The sequence below is a fragment of the Larus michahellis genome, chromosome 1 (genome assembly GCF_964199755.1).
Source record: "Larus michahellis chromosome 1, bLarMic1.1, whole genome shotgun sequence".
Taxonomy (NCBI): Eukaryota; Metazoa; Chordata; class Aves; order Charadriiformes; family Laridae; genus Larus; species Larus michahellis.
Genome location: NC_133896.1, coordinates 17,515,614 through 17,539,297, shown reverse-complemented (window position 1 = coordinate 17,539,297; position 23,684 = coordinate 17,515,614). Strand labels below are relative to the sequence as shown.

The window sequence follows — 23,684 nt, the reverse complement described above, 5'->3', positions numbered from 1 at the left end:
CGATCCCAATGAGAGGGAGACTCTGACAGAATCCATTAGTGCCTGTCTAAGAAATTACAGAGCATTATACAGAATACATTTATTTTTTTCCAGAAGGAGGTGTATATCCCAAGGACATTACTTTTCTGTTATTGCACCATTTAGTGTCGCTTTTCTCTAGCAGAAGAGAAATTCATACTTTCATCTGTTCCTACCAAAAACCAGGAACTACTTAGGGATGCCTGTCGGACATTCGCCGCTGCCCATCGCTCTGGCCTTTCAGAGATCCAAGGCCAACACCAGCCCCCACGTCCTTTGCCAAGGTGCCCTGAAGGCACCTCAAAATGGGGTCACCTGCACAGTTTCTGTCCTGAAACACTTCTCCAGTGAGGCTGCTCGCTAACTGGGAAGACCCCGGGGTAGGGTCTCTGTAAATTCACAGTTATGCCTGTTTTCATTTTCCTTTCTGGTAATGTTTTCTGCTGTTTGGCAAAGCATCTTACCTGGGTTCCCACCCGCCATTTCCTGTGCAGCTTACTTTCTCTCAGGATATTTTCTCTGTGCTATAAGCCCCTGAACTTTTCCATAATGTAGAAAGTATTTTAAAGAGTTTTCTTATGGATGCTCGTAGACTTCTCATTTCTACTCACAGAAGTGAAGCTTTGTAGTGCCTAGAGCAGTGGTTTGGAAGGGGTGATATTAGTACAGTGGTATTTCATACATTTTAAATCTGTTTCCATGGTGGTGGAAGCACAATGCAAGGAAGGGACTCGGCCCTGCAAGGCTTTCAGACTTTCTGAGGCAAGCTGAAGCTTAGCGCAGGACTGTGCATCTCACTTTTATGGACGTCTGCCGGTTTTTTACTGCTGTTTGCTCAGCGGGCAGCGTGGTTTGGGTTCCAGCTCTGCTCAAGCAGTCGAGTATTGCCTGAGGTCTCTAATGCTATGAGCTGGTGCTACTTACGTGCTATTGCCACCCAAGCAGTGGAGAGGACGCTAAAAATATGGCATCCTCATCATTAAATCAAGGCTTAGCACTGGACTAGGTGTGTATTAACTCCCGTATGTAAAGACACGCCTGGAAGCAATGGGGGATGGAGGTTTGATCATTCAAAGGCATGTTACCAAGTGATGTTTGCTACCCATGGGCATGCCTGCTTCTAATGAGCTGGGCAGAGCAAGAGGTTCTTTGAACCTATGGAGTGTCCTTACTCTACGTTTTGCTAGCCAAGGAGTTTGCGTGGCTGTCGGAAACTGATACCGGTTACTTCCAGATGCATTATAAAGCAAAATTAGAATAGACGCGGGTTGGGCTATCTAAGAAAGAAAGCTCTGATGCTAAAGTATTTATATAAAATATTCATCTTTGATATGCAGCCCTAAGACCTTTGTATATAATAAACCAAAAAAAATTTGTTAATTATTTTATTTCTGCCAACTTAAAAAGCAAACAAAAAGATCCTTTGTGGCCAGGTACTGCTGTTGCCAAATGTGCATTTCAGTTAAACTTTGCTGTGTTTACATTTCTAGATAATAAAATTCTTTGGTTTATGGACTGCCAGAAGACGGAAAGCTGAGATTAGAGTCTCGAATTTGATTTGGTTTGTCACAAAATAAGAATAAGCATGAAGCAATGACTATTTCATCAATTCTTTGTTACTAGTGTATTTTAGAGAGATTCAAGCTTTTGTCATCCTTACTGTCTTCTTTTTTCTTTGTAATGCATCAGGGTATGTGATTGCTATTGAATCTTCTCATTAGTTTGATGGAGGATGAAGATGGGTAGTTATGTTTTTAAGGAGCCTATTCAAGTAACGACAGTGACACAAAAGACAGCAGTCTGCTTTGATTTCCACCTTCTGGAGATTTCTCTTGTAGAAAGCGTACATAAAATAATATCACCAGGATATAAATTCAGTGTGTAGGGACTGTGTTTGTAATGAACACCTCTTCTCCTGTGCGGCCACCCATCCATCCGGAATCCTCTTTGTCCATTCACTGACATGTTAGTCGCTAAGAGTCTTTTATTTTAATCTTCCCACCTTGTTTTTGATAAACGTGGCTGTAACAGCTTTTGAAAGAACCTTTTATGATTTGTTTAGGATATTTATGCTGCCTTCATTACCCCAGTATCTCCGCATTTCAGCATCTGCACCCACTACTCCACAATGTGCATGTAGGTGCCATTATCCCCACTTTACGGAAGAGAAACTTGAGGACAGAGTGACAAAAGCCATTGGTACAAGGGTTTTAGGAGCCAACCCTGCAAAAGGAAGGACTGAATCCTGTCTTCCTCCTTGGTCCGTCCTGCATTTCCCTTTTCTCAGGTGCTTGGGCTGCTCCAATCCAGGCTGTCTGCCCAAGCCCCTCTTAGCAGGATGTCTATATGTCCCTTCTGCCAGCATGGCTCGTGTTTTTAGAGCTCCATCAGGAAGACTCCTGCATGCAGCCAGTTTGCTGAAGCCAAGCAGATGACGGCTGTGAGAACTGGTGACAGCTAAGCCCTGCATGTGTGTCTGTATTCATCTGTGCGAAGGTCTGCTCCAAAGAGTAAAGTGTAGCCGGAGTTCCTCCCGTGTGGCGTCACTTGAAGGGTGCTTCACACCCCTGACTGAAGCCGTCTTGCATCTGCCAAAACACGATAGGGACACTTTATAGCTGTGTCATAAGACCTTTGAAAACTCAGGTTGTTAGAGCCTTTTTAGCAGAACAACAGGTGGGTGGTGTGTGTGTGTATCAGATAGCTGCACGTGGTAGGCATGTCAGACAGTGAAAAGACATAAAGTATTACTGCTCCATAAAATAGTACTTCCTAATATTATTTTTCTCACCTTTCTGGCAGGAAACATTTGAAACTTCCATGGAGTATTTCACCTGTGAATCTCAAAATACATATAATAGCATGTATTCACGGCTTAATTCAATTCCCATAAAGATGAGGACAAAATTTCCGCTTTCTTTACTGCGCCTGTTCCAGCCCTCAAAGCGAATGTTGTCTGCTGAAAGTAGAATAGATACTAATTTGGTCCCATAAAACCACAGATTGTTTCAACTTTCCCCGAATTTCTGAATGAATAGATGATCGGATCCCGTGATGCTGCTCTCAGACTCGCTGGTGATATGAAAGAGGCGCTTGTCCGGCAGGCTGTATAGCCCTGCCGCGCTTTTGTTGCCTATAGGACACATGCTCAGCTCCTTTTTACTCTCTTTTTATTTTAATGCTCTGCAGCAGGGCCGCACAAAGCCGAACTGGCTTTTAAAACACAACTTCATTTTGCAGCTATACGTCTGTGCCCGGTTTTCTTTTGTGCTGCCTGCGGAACAAGGAGGCTGTGTGGTATCTGACACCGGGCTTTCTCCAGTGATTTATTAACTGTGTCAGAATAGCTGTTGTGAATGCTGGGAAGCTCTTGCATATTGTGACAGTTGATATTGATTATGACAGTTTGTAGACTCTAGTGCGTTGTCAGACAGTGGATCGTATTTTGTCTTCTTACTATACATACCACGGGCTATAGATCATAGTGTTTGCTTAAGAAAAGGACCCATTGTCCAGCGTTCTCGCTGGTATGAGAGAACTTCTGTAGCATATTGTGCAACAAATAGCAAAGTAGTTCAGGCACCCTATGGGACGGGCAGGCAAATGTCAATTGCTGTAGGAAAAAAAAAAGTGAATAGTTTGTTCTGCTTCTGGCCTTTCAGGGGAGTGAGCCCTCCAGTTGACAGAAGTGGGTAGACTAGTCTGAGGATGTCATTTATGAAAATATGGTGCATCCTCTATTGTCCGTTGGCCAGAAATCCACAGGCTACACAGGAGGAGGAGGCTGAAGTGAGGATTTTGGCTACTGATCATTTTCCAAGGTTGCTTTGGGTCTTGATGGAGGCTGAAACCGCGTGGTTCTAGAGTCTGAGGAAGAGGAGAGAAAGATTTCTGCAGGCTTGGGAGAAAGGGAAAGCTGTCACATCAGCTGCTGTGAGGAGCACGTCAAACAGATCAACCTGAACAATGACCTCTTCTGACTGTTTGGTTTTGGCGAGGCAGTAGTAAAGTAGCACACAGGAGAAAAGATTTTTCTGTTTGCCTAAAAGCTGCTTCAGTGTTGAAAAAAGTCAACAGCTGAGCTTTTACAGGCAACCGGATCCGGAGGAGGGAGTCAAAAGCCATTTGGTTAATTATGCTGCCATAATTTACTATATTGCTACTGTACTATTGGAGGAAAAACCTTCCAACAATACATGTATTTTTAAAACAAAAGAGCACTTGAGGTGTAGTGGTGACAGTGAATAGGAAAGGAGCCGTTCTGATTCTTCTGTTCTTGACAGACCTTTTATAAGAGCCCATCACGGGTCATAAACTTACAGTTTGAGATAATAAAGTGTCGGAAAATGATCTTTAGCAATCCATCTATTAGAATTTTGTTCTCACCTGGGGTTTAGATTGATTCAAATGCAGTTTCTGCTGCAATTTTACATTGATGGGATCCAAAAACCATTTCTGAATATATCTTATGGTTTAATTGAAATAAATGTAGTAGCAGGTCACTTGTGAAGTGATTATTTCTGGGATACTTTGAGCCAAGACTATGGCACTGAGCTGGGACCTAGGGTAACTTGATTCAGTTCTTAATTCCCCTGTGGGCCTGATATTGGCCACTCAAACTAGTCCATCTCTCTCATGAGAGACACAACCACTTCTGGTTGTTTATTTACCATATGAGATCTTTGAGAAGGAACATTTCCTATCAGAAGCCAGTTTTGATCTCTCCTGGCATTTCTAGGTGATCCTGGAATTCTAGACACGTTTTCTGTAATGCAGTCTGCATTTTCTTAATGAGCCCTTAATGTTAGCACGGAGACAGTGTAAAACTAAGTGGTTTGGTTTCAGTGATGATGCAACTTCCCGTTCCATGCTCGCATCAAATTTGGATTAATTATAGCACTCACTGTGTCATAATTATGTTTCATAGTGATAGAATGCTCTAGAGTTCGTACATTCACAGCACTACTGTAAGCCTCAGGGTGTACTGAGATTTTACAGTGGCATCTCTCAGTCCAGTGTTAGGTTCTAGTGCTATATTTATAGATTTACAGGTTTTATTGCAAAACATCCACAGAAACAGCAGAAAAGCTTTAAAGGAAGGATAAATGGAATAGTTTTTAAATGTCTACTTTTTGGTTACAGACATATTTTATTTGAATTTTTTTTCTTATTTTCATAAAAGTATTTTGAAGAAGTTAGGTGTGAGGAATGAAAGAAGTTCAGGTGTTCAGATGTGAAGACTTGTTTCCTTAGGTGACTTTTCTCTACAGCTGTGGTAACAAGTCTCTGTCTGTTCTGGCTCCTTAAGCCTGAGACCGCGCCGGGAGAAGATAATTTTGCTGTTGTGCTGTGAAAAGCGACAGCTTCCCAGCACTGGTTGTAGGCTAGCAGTGAGCGACTTGTATGAAGATCCATTCAGTTGCTATCAGGAGAGGCCCCTTCCCCTTGGCTTCCCCTTGGCTGTCCTGGGGCTCTCCGGCTGTCCATTTGCTCGTTGGGTCTTGCCAATCATTTGCCTGGGTCGTTCTCCAGGTATTCTGGACTCCTTGAGATGTCCCTGGTCCTTTGTGTTACAGTCCTTACGAGATTTTGTTTTGTTTTCCTGAGTAAAGGCATTGGTAATCACTGTGGAAGGTGGATACATTTCCCTCTCTCATCCCGGTGCCCCGAAATGTCTCGCAGGTCTGTTTTATTTCCAGGAGACTGCAGAAGCCTCCTCGTCCGTAGGTTGAAGCCTTCTCTCTGACATCGCTGTTATCTTTCTCTCCTCCCTTCAGATGGTGTCCATAGTGTCACGGCAGTCTGCACCCTGCGCGTCACCATCATCACGGACGACATGCTCACCAACAGTATCACGGTGCGGCTGGAGAACATGTCCCAGGAGAGGTTCCTTTCTCCCCTCCTGTCCCTGTTCGTGGAGGGGGTGGCAACAGTCCTCTCCACCGCCAAGGATGGCATCTTCGTTTTCAACATCCAAAATGACACAGACGTCAGCTCCAATATCCTGAACGTGACCTTCTCGGCTTTGCTCCCGGGTGGCATTCGAAACAAGTTTTTCCCCTCCGAGGACCTGCAGGAGCAGATCTACCTCAACAGGACCCTGCTGACCATGATTTCCACGCAGAGGGTGCTGCCCTTCGACGACAACATCTGCTTGCGCGAGCCCTGTGAGAACTACATGAAGTGTGTCTCCGTCCTGAAGTTCGACAGCTCGGCCCCGTTCATCAGCTCCAACACCGTCCTGTTCCGCCCCATCCACCCCATCAATGGGCTGCGGTGCCGATGCCCCCCAGGCTTCACGGGCGACTACTGCGAGACGGAGATTGACCTCTGCTACTCCAACCCCTGTGGGAGCAACGGGCTGTGCCGGAGCCGAGAAGGGGGCTACACTTGTGAATGCTACGAGGACTACACTGGTATGTGTTTATCTTATCTTTGACCCATGATTTATATGTTAGACCATCAACCAGGCCAGCTCTGCGTCAAGCTGAAATTGCTGACATTCTTAGTCAAAGGGAGAAAAACTCCTGGCGCTGCCTTCTGGTCGGGAGAAGGCTTGTGAGTGTCACACATCACTTAGGGTAAGTCCCGTATCTCTGCATGCATGGTGGTAGAAACCATGCCTTGCTCCAGGTCATGCAGGGGGCCCAACAGCTGCTGAAGCAATTTGCTTTGTGTGAGTTTCTGCTCAAAATGCCTTATACAAATGTGTTTCTTCTGTCTGGAAGGAAAAAGGTGGGATGCATCCCCTGGTTCGTGGTTCAAGGAGCCTTCCTGGCCCCTTAGCAGTCCCCTCCTACCAGGGTATAGTGGGAGTGTGTAGCCTCGGTAGAAGGTCGTCAGCCGTTGGTTGTCAACAAGCACAGAGCATGAGGATGGATCATGGTCCCAAGAAACTGCATTAGCACACATTTATGGGAAGTACTGCAAGCTAGCTACAGTTTGTAAATGTCCAAACTCCAGAAGGACGTAGCTGCTTCCAGGCCTGTCTCCAGCAGCCTGCTGAGGAACGTACTTTGCCTCATCATGGACTTGACAGCTAATAAAGATCAAAGTGCTGCTTCTCAAATACTCCTGAGAAGTTATGAAAAAATATTAACTGAATGTTTTCTGGTGCTTCAGTAAAGTCAGTGGGATTATTTATGTATTTGAAATTGCACACGCATTTAAGCGTTCTGCACTGACGTGCTGCTGGCTGTAATTTATGCTGACGGCTCAGCAATGTCTGCTGTGACCCCTGCAAACGAGGGGTGAAGCAGAAGGGGCTGTTCCCAATGCTGCCTCTCGCTGCTGAAGTTATAAAAAATTGAAAACATAAATTATTTAAGTCTCCATGTAAAAAAAATCTAGATGATGTGTATGTCTACTGGGCTGGATCCAGCCCTCTAGGTGGAAGGGTTTTCCTTCACTTTCTGTGGCTTTTGGCTTCAGGGCTGTAATTAAAAACGAGATGGTGGAAGGAGCCAGGAGTTGGTGAGCTGGGACATGGCAGCAGCAGGTGAACTGGGCTTTCCCCAGCAAGGGGAGCAGAAGATGCTCCCCGAGATCAGAGCAGGGCTTAGGGCAGCAGGACCTTCCTCAGGAGATACAGACAACTTTTTGCCTGACCGGTGAAGCCCTGAATAGAGCCGTGGGATGGTTGGGGTATTTGGTCTTTGTTCAGGAGTGATTTTCCTGCCAGGCTTCTCATGAATGACTTCCACAGTGAAATACATTATAAAGTCCGTTATCCATTGCGTACAGCTAATGCAAAATACGTGTGGCATTGGGAATCACAAAACAGATTTTATGACCGGTTGGTTTCATTTAATGTGTTTATCTACTATTATACTGTAAATAGGAATGGTTAGAAATTGCAAGTTTCGTTAAAGAAAGATATGCATATAAATAGGGCTAATTCATCCATATCTTCAGTTTTGGAATGACATGCATTCCTACATCACATTTTGTGGGTCTCTTGCCAGAAGTCTTCAGAAAAAAAGGCTAAATATACTTCAAAAATGAAAGAGAATAATCATATCTTAATAATTGATGGACATATTTAATAATTAACGCTGTAGTCAGAACAGACACGGTACATATTTAGAGGAGAGGCACTATGTTATTCATACGCAAAGAAAGACTTGATCTGTAATGGTATTTTCTGTGCATAGTTGTTGAGTTAAAAATTAACTGTCCAGCTGCCAGGATATTAAAGCGATCAGAAGTTAAGAGGAGAGCACTGCTTATAGCTTTGCCATCTTTAGGTTTCAGAGTTAACTGAACTTCAGTGAAACACTGTTCTTTGGAAGGGCAGTTTGGGTCATGATTGCAGTCAGGTTGGCCAGGGGAAAACACACCCAACGATGATCAAAAGGGCTCTGGAATCCCTTATCCTGTAGATTGATACAAATATTGTTGAATATTTCTGGTTTATTGCTGAACGAATGCAGCAGAAATTTCTTGTCTACTCTGTGGTTGGTTTACGTTACATTAGTGCCTTTAGGCTCCATGTTGCACGACAGTGGTTTTTCCGTCAAACCTGACACACCCACATATGGTGGTCATTAGTTGGTTGATTTTCATCCCCTTTGCAGAATGCGGTGGAAAATGCTATCAACGAGTAATCTATTACCAGGAATATTTTATGAAGATGCATTGTTGAATCTTGTCCCAGTCTCCTTTAAGGGCTGTTATTTTACCTATGATTTTTGTCCTTTCTTTAAATACACTCATATCCATTTGCAAGTTCAGTTTATATCTATTAATCATAATACTGTGTTTTCTGCTTGTATGTAAATATTTATTGTTTACAACAATCCATATTTTATATCTATTTAATATGTAAACAGCATAGGTTGGTTTCAATAGCAGCAGTGTGTATTGGCTCACGGAATGCAGCGATCGTAAATCAGAATGAGCAGAGAATTGCTAGGGCTGAAAGTTGGGAGAGTTTGAAATGTTACCATGGTATTAACTCAGCGTAGTAACATACCAGTATGAGGTACTTAGGAATCTTGGAATTAATTGTAAAAAATGAAATACGAATGGTAATAGTCAATGAAATGCAGCCTGCTCTGGGAGCTCTCATGTTTCCAATTCCCAATTAAGACCCTACGTAGAAAAATAACGAGAAGAAAATGCTAAAACCTGTCATCTGTCTGGGGAGATATGCTGCGACTCGATGAGAAATCACTACACAATCATAACCCTGTACTGAATCTGTCCGACTGGTCACCTGTTAAAAATATAGCGTTTATTTCCTGTAGAAGATAATTATGTCCTATCTTCATCGGATGGAATTTCCCCCCATTTTTCCACCCTGCTTTGAAGCCCTCCATTTGTTTTGATGTAATTGTTAGTCATTTATACATGATGAAAGTTTCTCTGTCTTCAGGAGTCTTCTGTTACGGGCACCAAGGTAAACTGAGCTTCTACAAGATATTTCTGAAACCCGATTACTGGCTAGTTTGGGGTGATTTGGAATTAGCTTCACTTCCTGTGATGTAAGGAGGTGAGTGAAGAAGGGCATATATTTTTAATCATGTTTTTTTCAGAATAGCGACCCCTTTAACCTCTTTTCTTTATATACGAACTAGCGTAGAGAAGCGAACAATGTACACACTAACAGTCGTGCCATTGATGGCAGGGAGCTATGTGCATGGCTGAAGGGTTAAAGGATGTCATTTAAGTTAAGCAAACAAATTTAATGAACTTGAACACTGTGGAAAGCCTGTGTGATTTTTCCAGCTGTATTTCATGAACCTTTCGAGCGCTGCAGAAGCAGCTTGAGATGAACTCCAGGTGAAGGCTTGGACAGAGGTAGAGTTATCTGTGCCCCCCAGGGGCAAAACCATGAAGGGCAAATGCATCGTCTCACCCGCGCTGTTTTTGGAGGCATGGTTGCCACAGCGGTTCCTGAATGAGCTGTACTTCCAGCCCAGTCCTGGGCCCTCCTGTAGGACATATCGCTGTGGCCATGTCTCCACCTTTTTGGGTGTGAATTCCCACGATTCCTGCCCTGCCAAGAGCAGGAGCCTCCTGACATCCCTGGGTCCTCCCACAGCTCTCGCCGCACTTTGATGCCTGTGGTCTCTTCTGTTTAACAGCCACGGCGACCGTTCGCCTCTGCAGTCATGCTCCCAAAAAGTAAGATATAATTTGCACAGAACAAAAGCACTCCAAGGGGAAAAAAGAAAACCCAACCCCTGAAATAAGGAGAGATGTAATGTTCCCACAGTTCTCCTTAGCACAGGGCATTCTCTCTGCCTCCTTTGCTACCTAACCCCTAGCAAGGAGCAATTTCTAGGGAAACAGATCGTCAGAGAATTTCCCATATCCTCTGCATCGCTCCTTGGATTTCACTTCAGAGAGCGGAGAAATCTTAAGTGGTTGTAAATCTTCCAGTAATCAAATACAGCAATTAGAGATCTTTTGCGTGTTACACTTTTTTCCTCCTAATTTATTTTTGTGATACCATATTGACATGAGGAATCATGACATCTAACTTGGCCACCATGAATTCTGACTTTGTGTCAGGAGAAGGTAATTATAGCTGTTGTCGCAGCGTTGTGCCAGAGGTCCCTATTCATATTGTTTAGTAAGTTCTCAGCGTTTGGCTCTTGCAAACAACACGTAAAAGTAAATGTGAAGATTTGCTTCTCTTGTTATCTTTACTTATATCCATTCTTCAGATAGTAATTTACTTGTCCAGTCTGATACCAGATTCTCATTTTTAAGGCCAGAGAGATTTATTTGGGAGAATTTCAACTTCCAAGTAGAGAAATCTGGCAGCCAGGGTAGCCGTAATGAGTGTTTTATCTTGGGCAAGAGGGTCTGAAATTCCACTCTGGGTTACGCTTCTGCAGTTCTGCTGGAGCGGTGGGATCACAGGCGTGTAACAGCCAAATCCTGTACAGCAAACCTTAATTTGATTCCTTCAGGTTTCTCGCTGCGTCTTTAACTCCTTGTTTAGCTTATGAAAGGCCATGGTTTTGTGACGGCAAGGCTGAGCAAAGATTATCCTCACAGGGTCGTGGGGCTTTGCCAGCACTTTCAAACAGCTGTGACCAAGTTTGTCTTTGCCACAAAACACCAAATAAGAAATTCTGTGGTTCCCAAACACTCCCGTAAAAGTAGGGACGTTATCGATGGTATAGGTCAGCTTCATGGATCATCTCTTTGTGATACCTAATTCAAATGTTATTCATTTGTTAAGGCAACGCAGTGAAGGTGCTAAAATGTTTTGTATCGTTGCTGCCTTAACTATGTCCCTTAGTCCAGGTCTACAAAGTTATGCTACTGGATTCCAGATGCATTTGTATCATAAAGAGATGAAAACAGCCTACGCAAGGTCTAATACTGTGAAAAATAGTATATTTGTTTTGAGGGGTTTAAATGTAATTGCAGTTATTAGGGTGCTGGTTGATTTGCACTGTTTTCAGAATTTAAGGGCTGTAGATTGTCCCATTTCCAAAAAGTCTTTAACAGTTTTTCTGCTGATTTGGGATGCAGGAAAAGTTGAGGAAGAGTGCTGACTATCAGCCTTTTCATAACTGTCGATGTTTCTCGGAGGAGGATACCTGGTTGCCTTTCCTTACAGTTTCCATATGGCAACACTGTGAGAAAGCTTCTGTAGGGCGGTCGCACCCCGGTGAAGGTCTGTATAACGTTGGAGGTATAGAAATTGTCCATTTTCAGCAGTGCTATCCATGCCGTTGTGGTTGGTGTTTGTACTGAAACTTGGTCTTCATAACTGCAACACAATTTCCTTTTGATTGCTGTGGACCTGTCGCTCTCTGCAGCTGAGAGAACTTTTTCACTCTGATGGAGAGAGAAATGAGTGTAGGCTTACAAGATCCTTCTTTACGATTAGTACTCCTCAATTTTGTTCCCTGCACAGATGTCCCATCAGAGTCTTCTCCGTCAATCTTCAACTTTCTCTGTCTCATCAGCATGAAATTTTTGAGAGAAAAGCCCTCTTCTGCCTTTATTGAATAAGCAGACGTCTCCGTGGGTGTAGACGTGGCAAGCTGTGTCCCTGCAGTTGGCAGCAGTCGGTTACAGTCGGGTACTTCTGTTTCCTCACAGCCCGTGGCCCCTTCCAAGACCCAGCAGCTCGCAGCACTTGGGCAGCTGGTGAGGACTCTGTACGCAGCGCAGTGGATGGTCCAGAAGCAGAGCTTAACTCCTCCAAACATTTTTCAGAGCATGACTGGTGCAAAAGCCTATCTTTTTCTCTTTTTATGGTCTTCACCACTCAGCTATGTGCTATGAGACATACCGTCTCATAAATCTTACTCTTAGTGCTTTGAAGTTTCCCCATCTGACCATTGCATTTACCCATGCCAAGGAGCAATGAACCCCAGATGTCGTCTCATGAGCTGACTTAATATCTAAGCATATAAGGAACCCATACAACCTATTCTTTGCAATTAGCCATGGATAATAAGTCTTCCATTGACGCTTGGGCAGTGTATGCTGCATTTGAAGAGCACAGCAGTCAGCTGTGATATTTGCTTTCCTTTCTCTTCTTTTAGCACAATGTCCATTTTGTGTCATGGATTCCTGAAAATAAGTATTAGTTTTGGGTATTCAAATTAAGAGGTATTACCAAGCAGAATCATTGCTTTTGAGTGTATACGTATTGTCAGAGCACGACGCCTTCAGATCATTACATGCTGTACCTGTCCAAAACACTTTTCATTTAAGGATCACTGTAGACTCTGCAAAAGTTACCAACAGCAAAGGAAGCCTGTGGGACATGCCTTTGAGCAAGAAGGTGCTGTCCCCCTCACCAAAGGGATGGGAAGCTGTGGCACAGTATCTTCATCTCTTCCAGGTCACATAAAAGCAGTCAGTGGCAAAGTTCGGAGCAGCTGTGGCAGCTCCTCTGGGCCATTCCTGGGCAGCCATGGCTAGAAACTTGGGTGAGATCCCCAGGAAGAACATTTCTTTCCTGACACAGACTCTCAGCAGAAGCCTTTGTGCCCACTGTGTTTAACTCAGAGATTTATTGTGCATGTTAAAATGGGTCCTTGCCTGTTTTTGCAGCAAGGCTCACTGTTAATGCGTGCAGGGATGGGGCCAGCACGCCACAACCTTATGGCTGGACTCAAGTGGTGCTAGGTTGGACCGGATGGCATGACTGCACGACTGCTTGCCTCCGCAGATAGCTGAAATAACAACAGCAGAGTAAAATTACACTTTCATATATTACAGGCAAAAGCTGAAACTTTTAAATATTGTCATATTTCTGTTGACTGTATTTCTGTCCATGTCACTAAAACACAGGAGGTGAACATTGAAAATCTGGAGTTTATATCAGATTCACAGGAGTCACAGAGGTCTGCCACTTCTATAGGTGGATTTTTATCTGGAGGATATGTTCTTCAGCTAATCTTCAACCTATGCTCACTTGTCAGGATGTGAAAAGCCTTTTCTAGTTGGATTACTGTGGTGTATTTGTTGACAGTGTAGTTCTCAAATGGTGTAAATGGCCTGCAGCCTTCACGTCAATCTGCTATGCCTTTTCCTAAACCCAAGCAAAGAGTTTTATCGCATTACCCTCATCCTGATGCACATAAACTGGCTACTGTTTAAAGTTCGAAAGTTTTCCCAATCATATATGAACCCTCCCTTGTCCCCCGTCCCGGGATGCTGCACGTGGGATGATCTTTGATTCAGCTGAACTGCTGCAAGTGCCTCTTCTGGAGCCTCGCGTCTTATCCTCCTCGCCCGTGGAAATACTTGCGCTGATCAAAGCCCTTTGCTGTCATGTGGAAACCTAGCTACAGACTTAATGTTGTGTTTCTTCTTTTTAATTAGTTTTAGAACGGTTTGACAAGACTTCTGTTCTTACCAGGCGCTCCCGCAGTGGAGGTGTGATGGGTGCTTTGTAAAAGCAAGCAGCAGATCACACACCGATGTAATCACTTACCCCGGCCTCAGAAGCTACCTTAGCAATTCATCTCCAATATACTTATGAATTTAGCTCTTCCAAACAGTTCAGGGTCTACAAAATCCCCCTGACTAATTACAGCTTGTCTTCTCCTTGAGACGGCTGTGTGGCTGGCCTGTTCTTCTCTCCATTTACTTGCTCCCTTCATTTGTCCCCTGCAGAATTTATCACTGATGATTTTACACTTTCTCTGCCATTGTTGATAATTTCAAGTAGCACGTAGCTAAAAATCAGTGTCCAAAGGGCCTGTGTCCAAACCGACCTGCTTGAGGATGGTTCCATTCTTACATTTTTACACCTACTTGCTGTTAATGCCATTGATGTCTGTTAGAAGGCTCTGGGGAGAACTTATAGCAGGCTACCAGTGCCTAAAGGGGGCTTACAGGAGAGATGGGGAGGGACTCTTTATCAGGGAGTGCAGTGATAGGACGAGGGGTAACGGTGTCGATGCCCCATCCCTGGAAGTGTTCAAGGCCAGGCTGGATGGGGCTTTGAGCAGCCTGGTCTAGTGGGAGGTGTCCCTGCCCATGGCAGGGGGGTTGGAACTAGGTGATCTTTAAGGTCCCTTCCAACACCAACCATTCTGTGATCCTATGATTATGGTACAATATGGGGAGAAGGTACGTTCTTAATTGTGGGCTGCACGGAATGAAGTCGAGGAGCCTGCAGAGATGAGAGGCCGCGAGCACACACTGCGGCATGACGGTTTTGCTGCTGTTGAACAAGTGCTGCCCCAGCTCTTCCACCGTGTAGGTGTTTAATATTGAGCCCTAATGGCCAGGTGTAATCACAGGATCATAGGATGGTTTGGGTTGGAAGGGACCTTTAGAGATAATCTAGTCCAACCCCCCTGCCATTGGCTTCAGTCTCCTTCATTAAAGTGAAATCTTGTTAAATGCCTGATGTGAAAATGGCACATTTGGCCCTGAAGCCTGGCCAAGCTAAGCTCGTGTTTGCTGTCAGGCAGCTGGGTCTGTGTGAGCAAGGCAGACTGCTAACCTGGCGTGGGTACCCACCTGCCTCTGGCACCTGACCTCTCCTTCCCACCTCTTGCCAAGAAAAGGTCCTATGAGTATGACCTTAGTGGTTAGTCGAGTTTGATGGGGGAGAGAGACCTGTTGAGCACCTTGGGTTTCCTACTGGCATTCCGGTCAGTAACGGACCAGTCTGAATTTAGGATTCTCTTTGTTCTAGCATACGTGAAATCTCTCTTTTTATTGTCTTTAATCTGTTGTACCTGTATTTCTTTTTTGAATTATCTTGCTCCATCAGTTTTCAGCAGGTTTTAGGCTTTTGACTTGTACTCCTGATTTTATACTGATGGGGTTTCTGTTACCACACCTAAATGAGAGTCACAATTCTCCCAGGCTTTTTGAAAACCTGTGTTATAAGGAATTTGCTTATCTTCACTGGTCTAATTTAAAAAAAAAAAAAAAAGGTGGAAGGTGGAGCATAATTACACAAAGTGGAGCTATTTGATATTATAATTTTATAGGTACGTGTAAAACCCCTCCTCGCTGACATAGCTAAATTCTCACACACTATTGTAATGGTGAACATATGTATGCATTGCAGAACATTGATCTGAAAGAAACTATACACACTGAGGTTTGCTTTAATTAAAATATTTTAAATAGCAGTTTATTAAACAACGGCCGGCTTCTCAGTAGCCATAGTTTACAGTTGTGTTTTTATTAATTTAGCCAAGGTGAGCCTTGTGTAATGTAAGACTTGGGGTTTTTTTCTCGTAGATGTTTTTTAATGTCAGATAGGTTAGCCGAGTAAAGTTTTAAACTTCGTGTAAGCCACACAAATGCATTCTGATACGTCAAAACATACACTTACTAAGTGTCAAAATAGCCCGTATATTAGACTACCCTTTAAGTGGGTTTTTTTTGCCAATGGCTAGGTGTCTTGGTTGGTGTTTTTCTCACTGAAAACAAATCAGGTAGGGAAAAAGGAGAAGAGAGAGGAGGAGAAAAAGCTCAACAACTTGCCTTTAAGTTATTTGTGGGGAAGATAAAATCATAGTGAGATAGTATTTTTTCCAATGTGCCCCATGTTCTGGAAAGCCCCTCACAATGTTCACAGCAGTTCATAGATGAAGGCTGAAAAAAGAAATTCCAGGAAGGCTGGAATGAAATATTTTAGATCTTCCAAAACAAAAAAGAACTCTAACCTCTGAGGCGCAAGGTAGCGGGGCTCCTTTTCACCTGGCTGTAAATACGAAAATGGGAAACAAAGCAGGGAAGGCCCTTTACAGTTCAGTAAGACTGAATTATGAAAAACATGTTTGGCTTCTGTATATATTTATAATTCCTAAGTTAGACATTTTAATTTTCATCAGTAGATAAACAACAGGAAAGCGGCAGGAAGGAGGGTTGGGTGCAGAGACGAGGGTATCAGGATACCCCCCCACCCCCCCCGCTATGGAGGAGAAAAGTATAAAGTAGTTTCTTGTGTGTCTGTTCTTTGTGTTATGATGATGGAAAGTTTCGACAGTTGAGCGCCAGACTGGGGCACTTGGCCTTGAACATCAAGATAATTACAGTTCTGCAATACAGTTGTGCGGAGCATGGTGGGAACCACAACTTCATTGTTGTTGCAAATGCTCTTTTGTTTAGAGCATCATGGTTGAGTGCCTGCATCCCAGCCTCTGCTCCTCCTGGGGCAGGTTTTGTTCTGCGACCTGCACTGTACGGTGTCCCCCCCCATCGCAGCTTCCCCAGCAGTAGTCGGCCTCCGTTTTCAGTTTCTAAAAATCAAGATGACGATACTTTACTTCAGGCTGTCTCTCAAATTCTCCACAGCTAAGCATGTGAGAGCTGTTATGCTGCATTTTCCAGTGTAATAATTAAAAAACATACTTTAGTTAGGTAGGGCCACCCAGTTTCAAGGGGTCAGCACACTGATGTGCATATTGTAAGAAATATTATTAAGATGGGTGCTTTGTATTAATATCTTAACGCAATATAGATGCCACAGTAAAGTATATTAACTTTAACAAGACAGTAATCATGTAAAGTGACTTTAAAAAGAAGCCATATTTTACAAAAAGGTTGAATTTTAATCTACTAAACTGTTGTAACAAGAGTTAAGTTCAAAATGGGGAAGCTGGCTGGATTAATTTTTCATTAATCTATTGAAAAATTTTTTAAAATGTAATTTTTAAATTTCTACCTGTTCTGTAGACTTAAAAATACGTTGATTTTGAGATTTTCTGTGTTAGTTGTATGAGACATTACAATGGCTTTTTCAAGAGTCGTTAAGATTAAGTTGCTTTTTGTTTTCAGTTTATGTTTACTGACCTGTGTAGGAAATATTTTTGAGACTATCAAAACATAAGATTATGGGATTATCTTTTTAACCCTAATCCTTTTAATTTGACAAGCAAAGGGTAATTTTTGGGTTTTTTTCAAAATTTGCCTTCAATGTATAACAGTGGAAATTTGGTGAGCATCAGATTATTTTTGCCGGTTCTGTCTACTTCATCAAGCAAAACCTTTGAACTCATACAATCCACAGTAAAAACAACTATACAGTACTTTTAAGTATAACTTTCTTTTAGCCTAATACTTCTCTTATAAAATGAAAATATAAAGCTCTGAAATCCCAGCTTCCTAAAATGTAACTACAATAGTAGACTTACTTTAAGCGTGTTTTTCAGTTGCTTTATTAATATTTTATGGCTTCTCTTCAATTATTCTCACTAATTGGCCATTATGTTTCTTTCCACCAGAGCTTCTGGGACCACCTAGGATGTTGAGGAGCATGATTTGGTTTGAGGTCTGCCTATTTCTAAATGCCGTCGTTTTTACCATTGTGTTAGATTATGCAGAAGATGTGAGAGTGAGATTTTCCTGTGAAAACTTCTAATGTTTGGAGAACGCAAAATGCAGGCTCTCAAGAGTCTTCCTTTAACAGAGATGTGCAGCATTAGCTGCTTGTGCAGTTAATGCAGTGTTAGCTGCTTGGGCAGTTAATCCCAGGGCAGATGGCTTCTTCTGTGCTTTGTCCCTTGTTCTGAGCCAAAACATCAAGTCTGTAATAGCTACATGGAGAAAATTAAATGGGATCTTAGTGGAATATGGGCCGGATTTTCTGAAGAAAATAGTATGTTTGCCATTGAAAGGGAGACCCCGACCACCTTTTTCCCATATTCCTGAGCCCTTTTCTTTCTTCCTCTCTTTCTGAGGTCAATTATTTGCAGGTATGGTCCCTTTTTCAGCGGCGTCAAGATGTTACCTTGCTCAAAAATAAGTGCTAGAGCTTTCCCCTTCCTTACAAATTTGGGAACTGGGAGCTGCAGCCCATTGCTGTCCTCCTCTGTGGAAAGCAGCTTAGGGAAACCAGGCTGAAGGCGAGCGGGATGCCTGCTGGTGCCTGGAAGCACGTCTGGTTTTCCAGCTCCTGAGTTCCTGTTGATAAAAGATGTTACTGCACACACGCCCCTGGCACAGCCACCATGCCTTGCTTGCTTTCCTCATTCACGTAAATAGTGTAATATATTTTGAAAAGCCCAGTGTGAGGCCAAAATGGCCTGCGGAACAACAGCCTTGGGGAATTAACGGTGCCAGTGGTGGCATTTGGTGCCCGGTAAAAATTGCAACTTTGCGTGACGAAATAGTCAGAGGCACTCAGAGGCATGCCAAGCCTATGAGTGCCCTTTTTCTTTCTCACTTCTGCCGGCGGAAGGAGGTGAGAACCAGGCATGGTGGCTGGTTCCCATGCTGAAGTGCCTGCAGGTGTGCGGGGATGCAAATACGGAGCAGGCTGCAAGGGCTGTCCCGAAGGGAACGTGTCCTGCAGGACACCGTGGCTGCTCCAACCTTCGGTTCCCTCCCTGTGCCCCCTGAGTAACGCTCCTGGAGATGAATCAAGGGGCATAGAGAGCAGAGAAAAAAATAATAATATCCCATATATATATAGTAAAGATAGACAATGATTGTTTCTCTTAAAAATAAACGGAGGGAGGGATATCCCTCTGTAAATGAATATAAGTATGTTATGCAGACGTGTGTTTTGTTCTTACACCTCCAGGTTTCTCATTGGTTTTAAGGTGGGATTTTTAGGAAGAGATATATTCCAAGTAAGACATAATGCAAATTGCAGACACAATGGCATAATCTAATTTGGGATTTATCTTTGACATCTACGGTAATGTTTTCTCCCTACTAAATACGTCCAGAGATAAAGCTTAGGCTTTTGAAAGGCACTGCTTCATCACCATATCTTACCCCAAATCATAATTTGCATTATGATAAATTGTCTTACGTATAAACCTGCCACAGAACTCAAAATAAACTGGAAATTTTGGTGCGTTTCTTTTTTCTCTTGTGTAGATTTATGCTGAGTATAGCCCTGGGTGAGAGTCGGAACCTAAAAAGTTCTCTAAAGCTTTAACTTAGAGGTCAAATGCAGAGGGAGAGGACACCTTGTGAGGGCACGATTGTGTCCGGTGCCATGGGAGCAGGCAGTGGGGAGAAGCCAGGCACGTTGCATGCACCTCTTCTTTTGCTGTAGTGTCTGGCTCCTTGCTCATCAGAGTGCTCTCAGGAAAAAATCACATTCCGTGTGGTAAGTGTTGTTAGCGCTTCTGGTGCTCGCACCACTCCTGGCCTTCTTGCTGGAAGGTGAAAGGCGAGCTCTCTGGTGTAGACAGAGTGGAAGCTTAATGACTGAGAATTTTTAATCCTCAACAAATATATGAGGAAGAAAGCCGGGTATTAAAGACTCAGTCACGACTTTCGTCTGTGCCCTGTTCTTGCCAGTACCGTCACAACTTTTGTCTGTGCTCCGTTCCTGCCAGCACTGCTGGAAGTCGCACGGGACGACAAGGTCCAGTGACCGTTTGAATTGAGCGTATATCATCTTGAGAACATGCTCATAATTTTCTGGAATCCACAGACTAATTCATTTCTCCAACAGATGTGCCCCAAATATCACTAATCCTCCTCAGTATTGTTTCTCTTTTTTTCCCAGTTATTCCTTCTCATTTAAATGCAAAAACACACAAAAAAAACCCCAAATCCCAAATCATCCATGCATCCATCCATCCACCCGTCTCTGCAGGGTGCCTTTAGTTTTGCTTTGTCGTGTGACCAGGAAAGGGGAGGAGGTGAGGAGGAGAGGAACGTCTTTGCTCAGGCTGGTGCTGCGTGTAGGATCCTGGGCCTGATTTTGGGCTGTTGATGGGCTGGGTACCATTTCAGTGGCTTCTCTGCATGTGCAGCGCCTCAGCGGGCACAGCCCAAAGCAACTTGAGAGACCTGACCTTTCCCTGCTCTTGCTTTTTTAAAATACAATTTAGCTTGGTTGCTAGGCGGAAAAGATCAGGAGGTGGGATGGGGTCCTGGCCTCCCCCTGGCCTGTTTGGCATGGGGAGTTTTTCATTGTAGTCCTTCTCCTCCCAGGAGCTTGGAGGACCCCGTAGCAGCTGGCGTGCAGATGCTGTCTCCAAGGACCCCAGTGGGAAGAAGAGCTGGGAAGGGTCGAGTCGCATCTTCCTGTTGGGGTGGGAGTGGGAATGGGAGTTCCCTCAGAGCAACTTGTTTCGGTCCTGTGTTTCAGGCTGGAATTTGACCACCACATGCCTTGGGGACAGCAGATGCCACCCGCAGCTTCAGAGGCAAATGAAAGAAGATCAAAAGCCTCCCATGTTCATTATTTTGGAGCATCTCATGATTAAAGCTCTCATGACCTTTATTTAGCCCAGTCTCATGATTTTTGGAAATCTGATTTGTGAGTTTTCAGGGATGCCTGGGGGGAACCTTGTGGAAGAAGGCACAGGGAAGGGAGAAGGGTGATGGTAAAGGAGAGGGATGACATATATAGCCAAGAGCGCACCAGTAATTCTGCGCCCTCTCTTCCCACCAGTCCAGAGCTTAGTCCTTATGCCCATGAAAAAACTAAATCACATCTAGAGATAAAACAGTGATTTCCCGAGTATCTTATTATAGGATCATTTTCTGTCACCTCAGAGCTCTACTTGGCAAGCTATATGTGTATATATAGTGTGAGAGGAATGCTTTTGTTGTTATTTTGCTTAGTGTTTTAAATTCAGGTTACTCTCTTGCAAATACATCTTGTTAAATCTGGAACGGTTAGCACCTTAAATTACGAAGGACAGCTGTCACTACGAGTCAATGGGATTTAGTTCTAAACAGCGTGAGTGTATGTGTGGTGTGTGCTTCCGTGTGTTTATGTATGTATTTATGTATTTTTTTACCTTAGCCCGTTTCTCATAATATGCCTTTATAGTGCAGTGAGCAGCAAAGGGGAAAGCAAAGGGGAGGGGGGAAACTGGACCTTAAACTGGTATTTCTCCCTGTAAGAGGGTTGGGGCCAATTTTAATTTTCCTAGATCAGTCCCAATTCTAAAAACATATATGAATAGGTAAAAGGAAAAGCCACAGCATGTTTCCAAATGTGAACGTTTAGTAGCAGTGTAATATAGAAACCTCATGCAGTGATGACCATCAGCATCAGTATTAAGTCTAACGAGCGCATCTGCATGGCCTCTCTGAAGTGGCAGTAGGGGTTTGGGCATTGATTTCTAAGGGACCCAGATTTTAACTCTGCTCTTCAAATAGCACTTCTGAGTCATCTGCGTAAAATGATACATTAATATAGTCATCCCCTAATTATTCACGGTCACTAGTACATCAATGGATTCTAAATTCTATTTGATCCAGCTTCTCCTTGGTTACTTTTTCTGGGTAACTGCTCTCTAACTTCTCTCATAAAACCGGTAGATTTTTGCTTGTTTGTTTGTGTAATGTTCCATTGGTAAGTGGCATTTGCTGGGAGGTAAGACGGACTTCTCCCAGTAGGTTCTGAGGGTGGGCTTGTGCACCGCAGAGCCACCGAAGTAATGAATTTCCCTTTATGGGCAAAGTCCAATATTCATTTTTATTATTTGAGTTGCACCTACGTTTCAGGCACATTTACCTACAGGATATCCCTGCACAGTCAGCGGAGAGAGGTGGGTATATACTGAAGGTGTTGATCCAGTTCACTTAAGTCAAGCACAAGCCACTACATTCACATATGAGCCATCTAAAATGGCTTAAAGCTGTATTTCCATAACAGTTAAACCTTTCTAAGACCATTCTTATTCCTGTGTGCATGGTGCTGCCTCCTTCCCTTGTGCCTGCTGTGCTATTCATCCCATCAATCCTAGGAGGGACCTAATCAGAAGATCACTAACCCTACAATAAAAAAACGAATGGTGTTTTGCCATCTGAGCTCCACAAATCAGTCAACTGCGGGATTACATGAATGCCAACACAAGGGAGGGGGAGGAAAGTGCAATGAGTTTGGGGAAAGGAGGGGACTATGGTGATACTATGGTAACTCCCACTCAGCCTAAACTATGGTGACACCACCTCTAAAGTGGGTGCCCTGTATCCCAACCTCTTTATCTCTTGTCCCAGTAGAGATTTCCAGACTGATTCTGCAACTAACTTGTTTTTAACAACCTTCTTATTACTTAGTGCACTGATTGCTTTAGTGCCGATTGTCATTTCAGGTTAGTAGCGTTTTACCTACTAGAGGAAGAGAAGGATTGATTTTCCCATAATGTGCAAGATAGCAAATACATTTTTAATGACAGTTGATGCTTCAGTAGGGCAATGGGTCAGTGGGAATTCTTTGAAGAATTTAGTTGCCCTATTTCTTGTTGTTTCTCCTTTTGCCGTATTTCTTGTTGTTTCTCCTTTCCACTTTAAAGTACATCATTTTAGGCTGGCTGCTTATATCAGCTTCTCAAAACGCTTTCCCTTCTGGTGAAGCAACTACAAACACAGAGAAGAAGATTAATATGTATCTGGAGCAAATGGCAGGATGGGGGAAAGGCGAGAAGAATCAGTTGAAGTCGAACAATTACAGATACTGAGTGAAAAATTAACGTGTCTAGGGAAACTGGAAAAAAAGAAACAAGAACATGAGTTCAGGTCTGCTGCTTCGTGTAAATATACATTTAATGTACTGTTTCAGTTGAAAACAATCAGAGAATACTACAAATTTTTGAGGGCTAGTCCCTAAATGGGGATATTGTGGAAACATATTGCAGTAAGTTGAAGCGTAGAGTTATTCTGTATTTATTCCAATGCCATCATGTTGTTTCCAGCAAGCTCTCCAACGTTACACATTGTCTGTGTTGGAAGGTCAAGCAACTCGCCAGCAAAACCACAGGCAGATTCCTGCAAAGAGCAGCTCATTGATGCACTCCAGTGTGCTCTTTGAAACCCATAACGTTCAGCTCACAAGGCATTTCCAATTGTGAGATTATTTCTTCATTTTTCAGATAGCTTATTTTTACTTCTTTTCACTTTTTTATCATCATTTATTGTTTATTCATTAAACTCTTCCATTACTTTACTTGGAGCAAGTCATCAGACCAAGTCTTTTGCGTTGCTTGTTCTTATTATATTATGCCTGATACCATGGTGTCCTCACATAAATTTAATAAGAAAAAAATTATGATTAACGTCTTTGTAAAGTTAGTCCTAAAATTGGAGAAGAGATATATGCTAGTTGAGAGTAGGAAGCAGTGTCAAAGGCAACTACCACGTTGTGATCTGAAGTGCTTTAGAGCCGGGAAGCACTACTTGAAGGGCTGTGTAAAAGCCACAGGGCTCATAGCTTTCAGAGTCATCGATATTAATTTGAGAGCCTATAAGATCAGCTGCTGTCCTGTAGCAGTAAACCATTTGCTGGCTTGGGC

The 23,684-nt window shown here is 43.3% G+C and overlaps 1 protein-coding gene across 1 annotated transcript in view; it reads left to right on the top strand.

Moving 5' to 3' along the window:
- The window catches only part of CELSR1 (cadherin EGF LAG seven-pass G-type receptor 1), a 175,054-nt gene that overhangs the window by 66,432 nt on the left and 84,938 nt on the right, over positions 1 to 23,684 (top strand). The window contains exon 2 of the mRNA XM_074586485.1: positions 5,796 to 6,434. Coding sequence (XP_074442586.1) covers positions 5,796 to 6,434 — 639 coding nt within the window. The remainder of the gene's footprint in view (positions 1 to 5,795; positions 6,435 to 23,684) is intronic.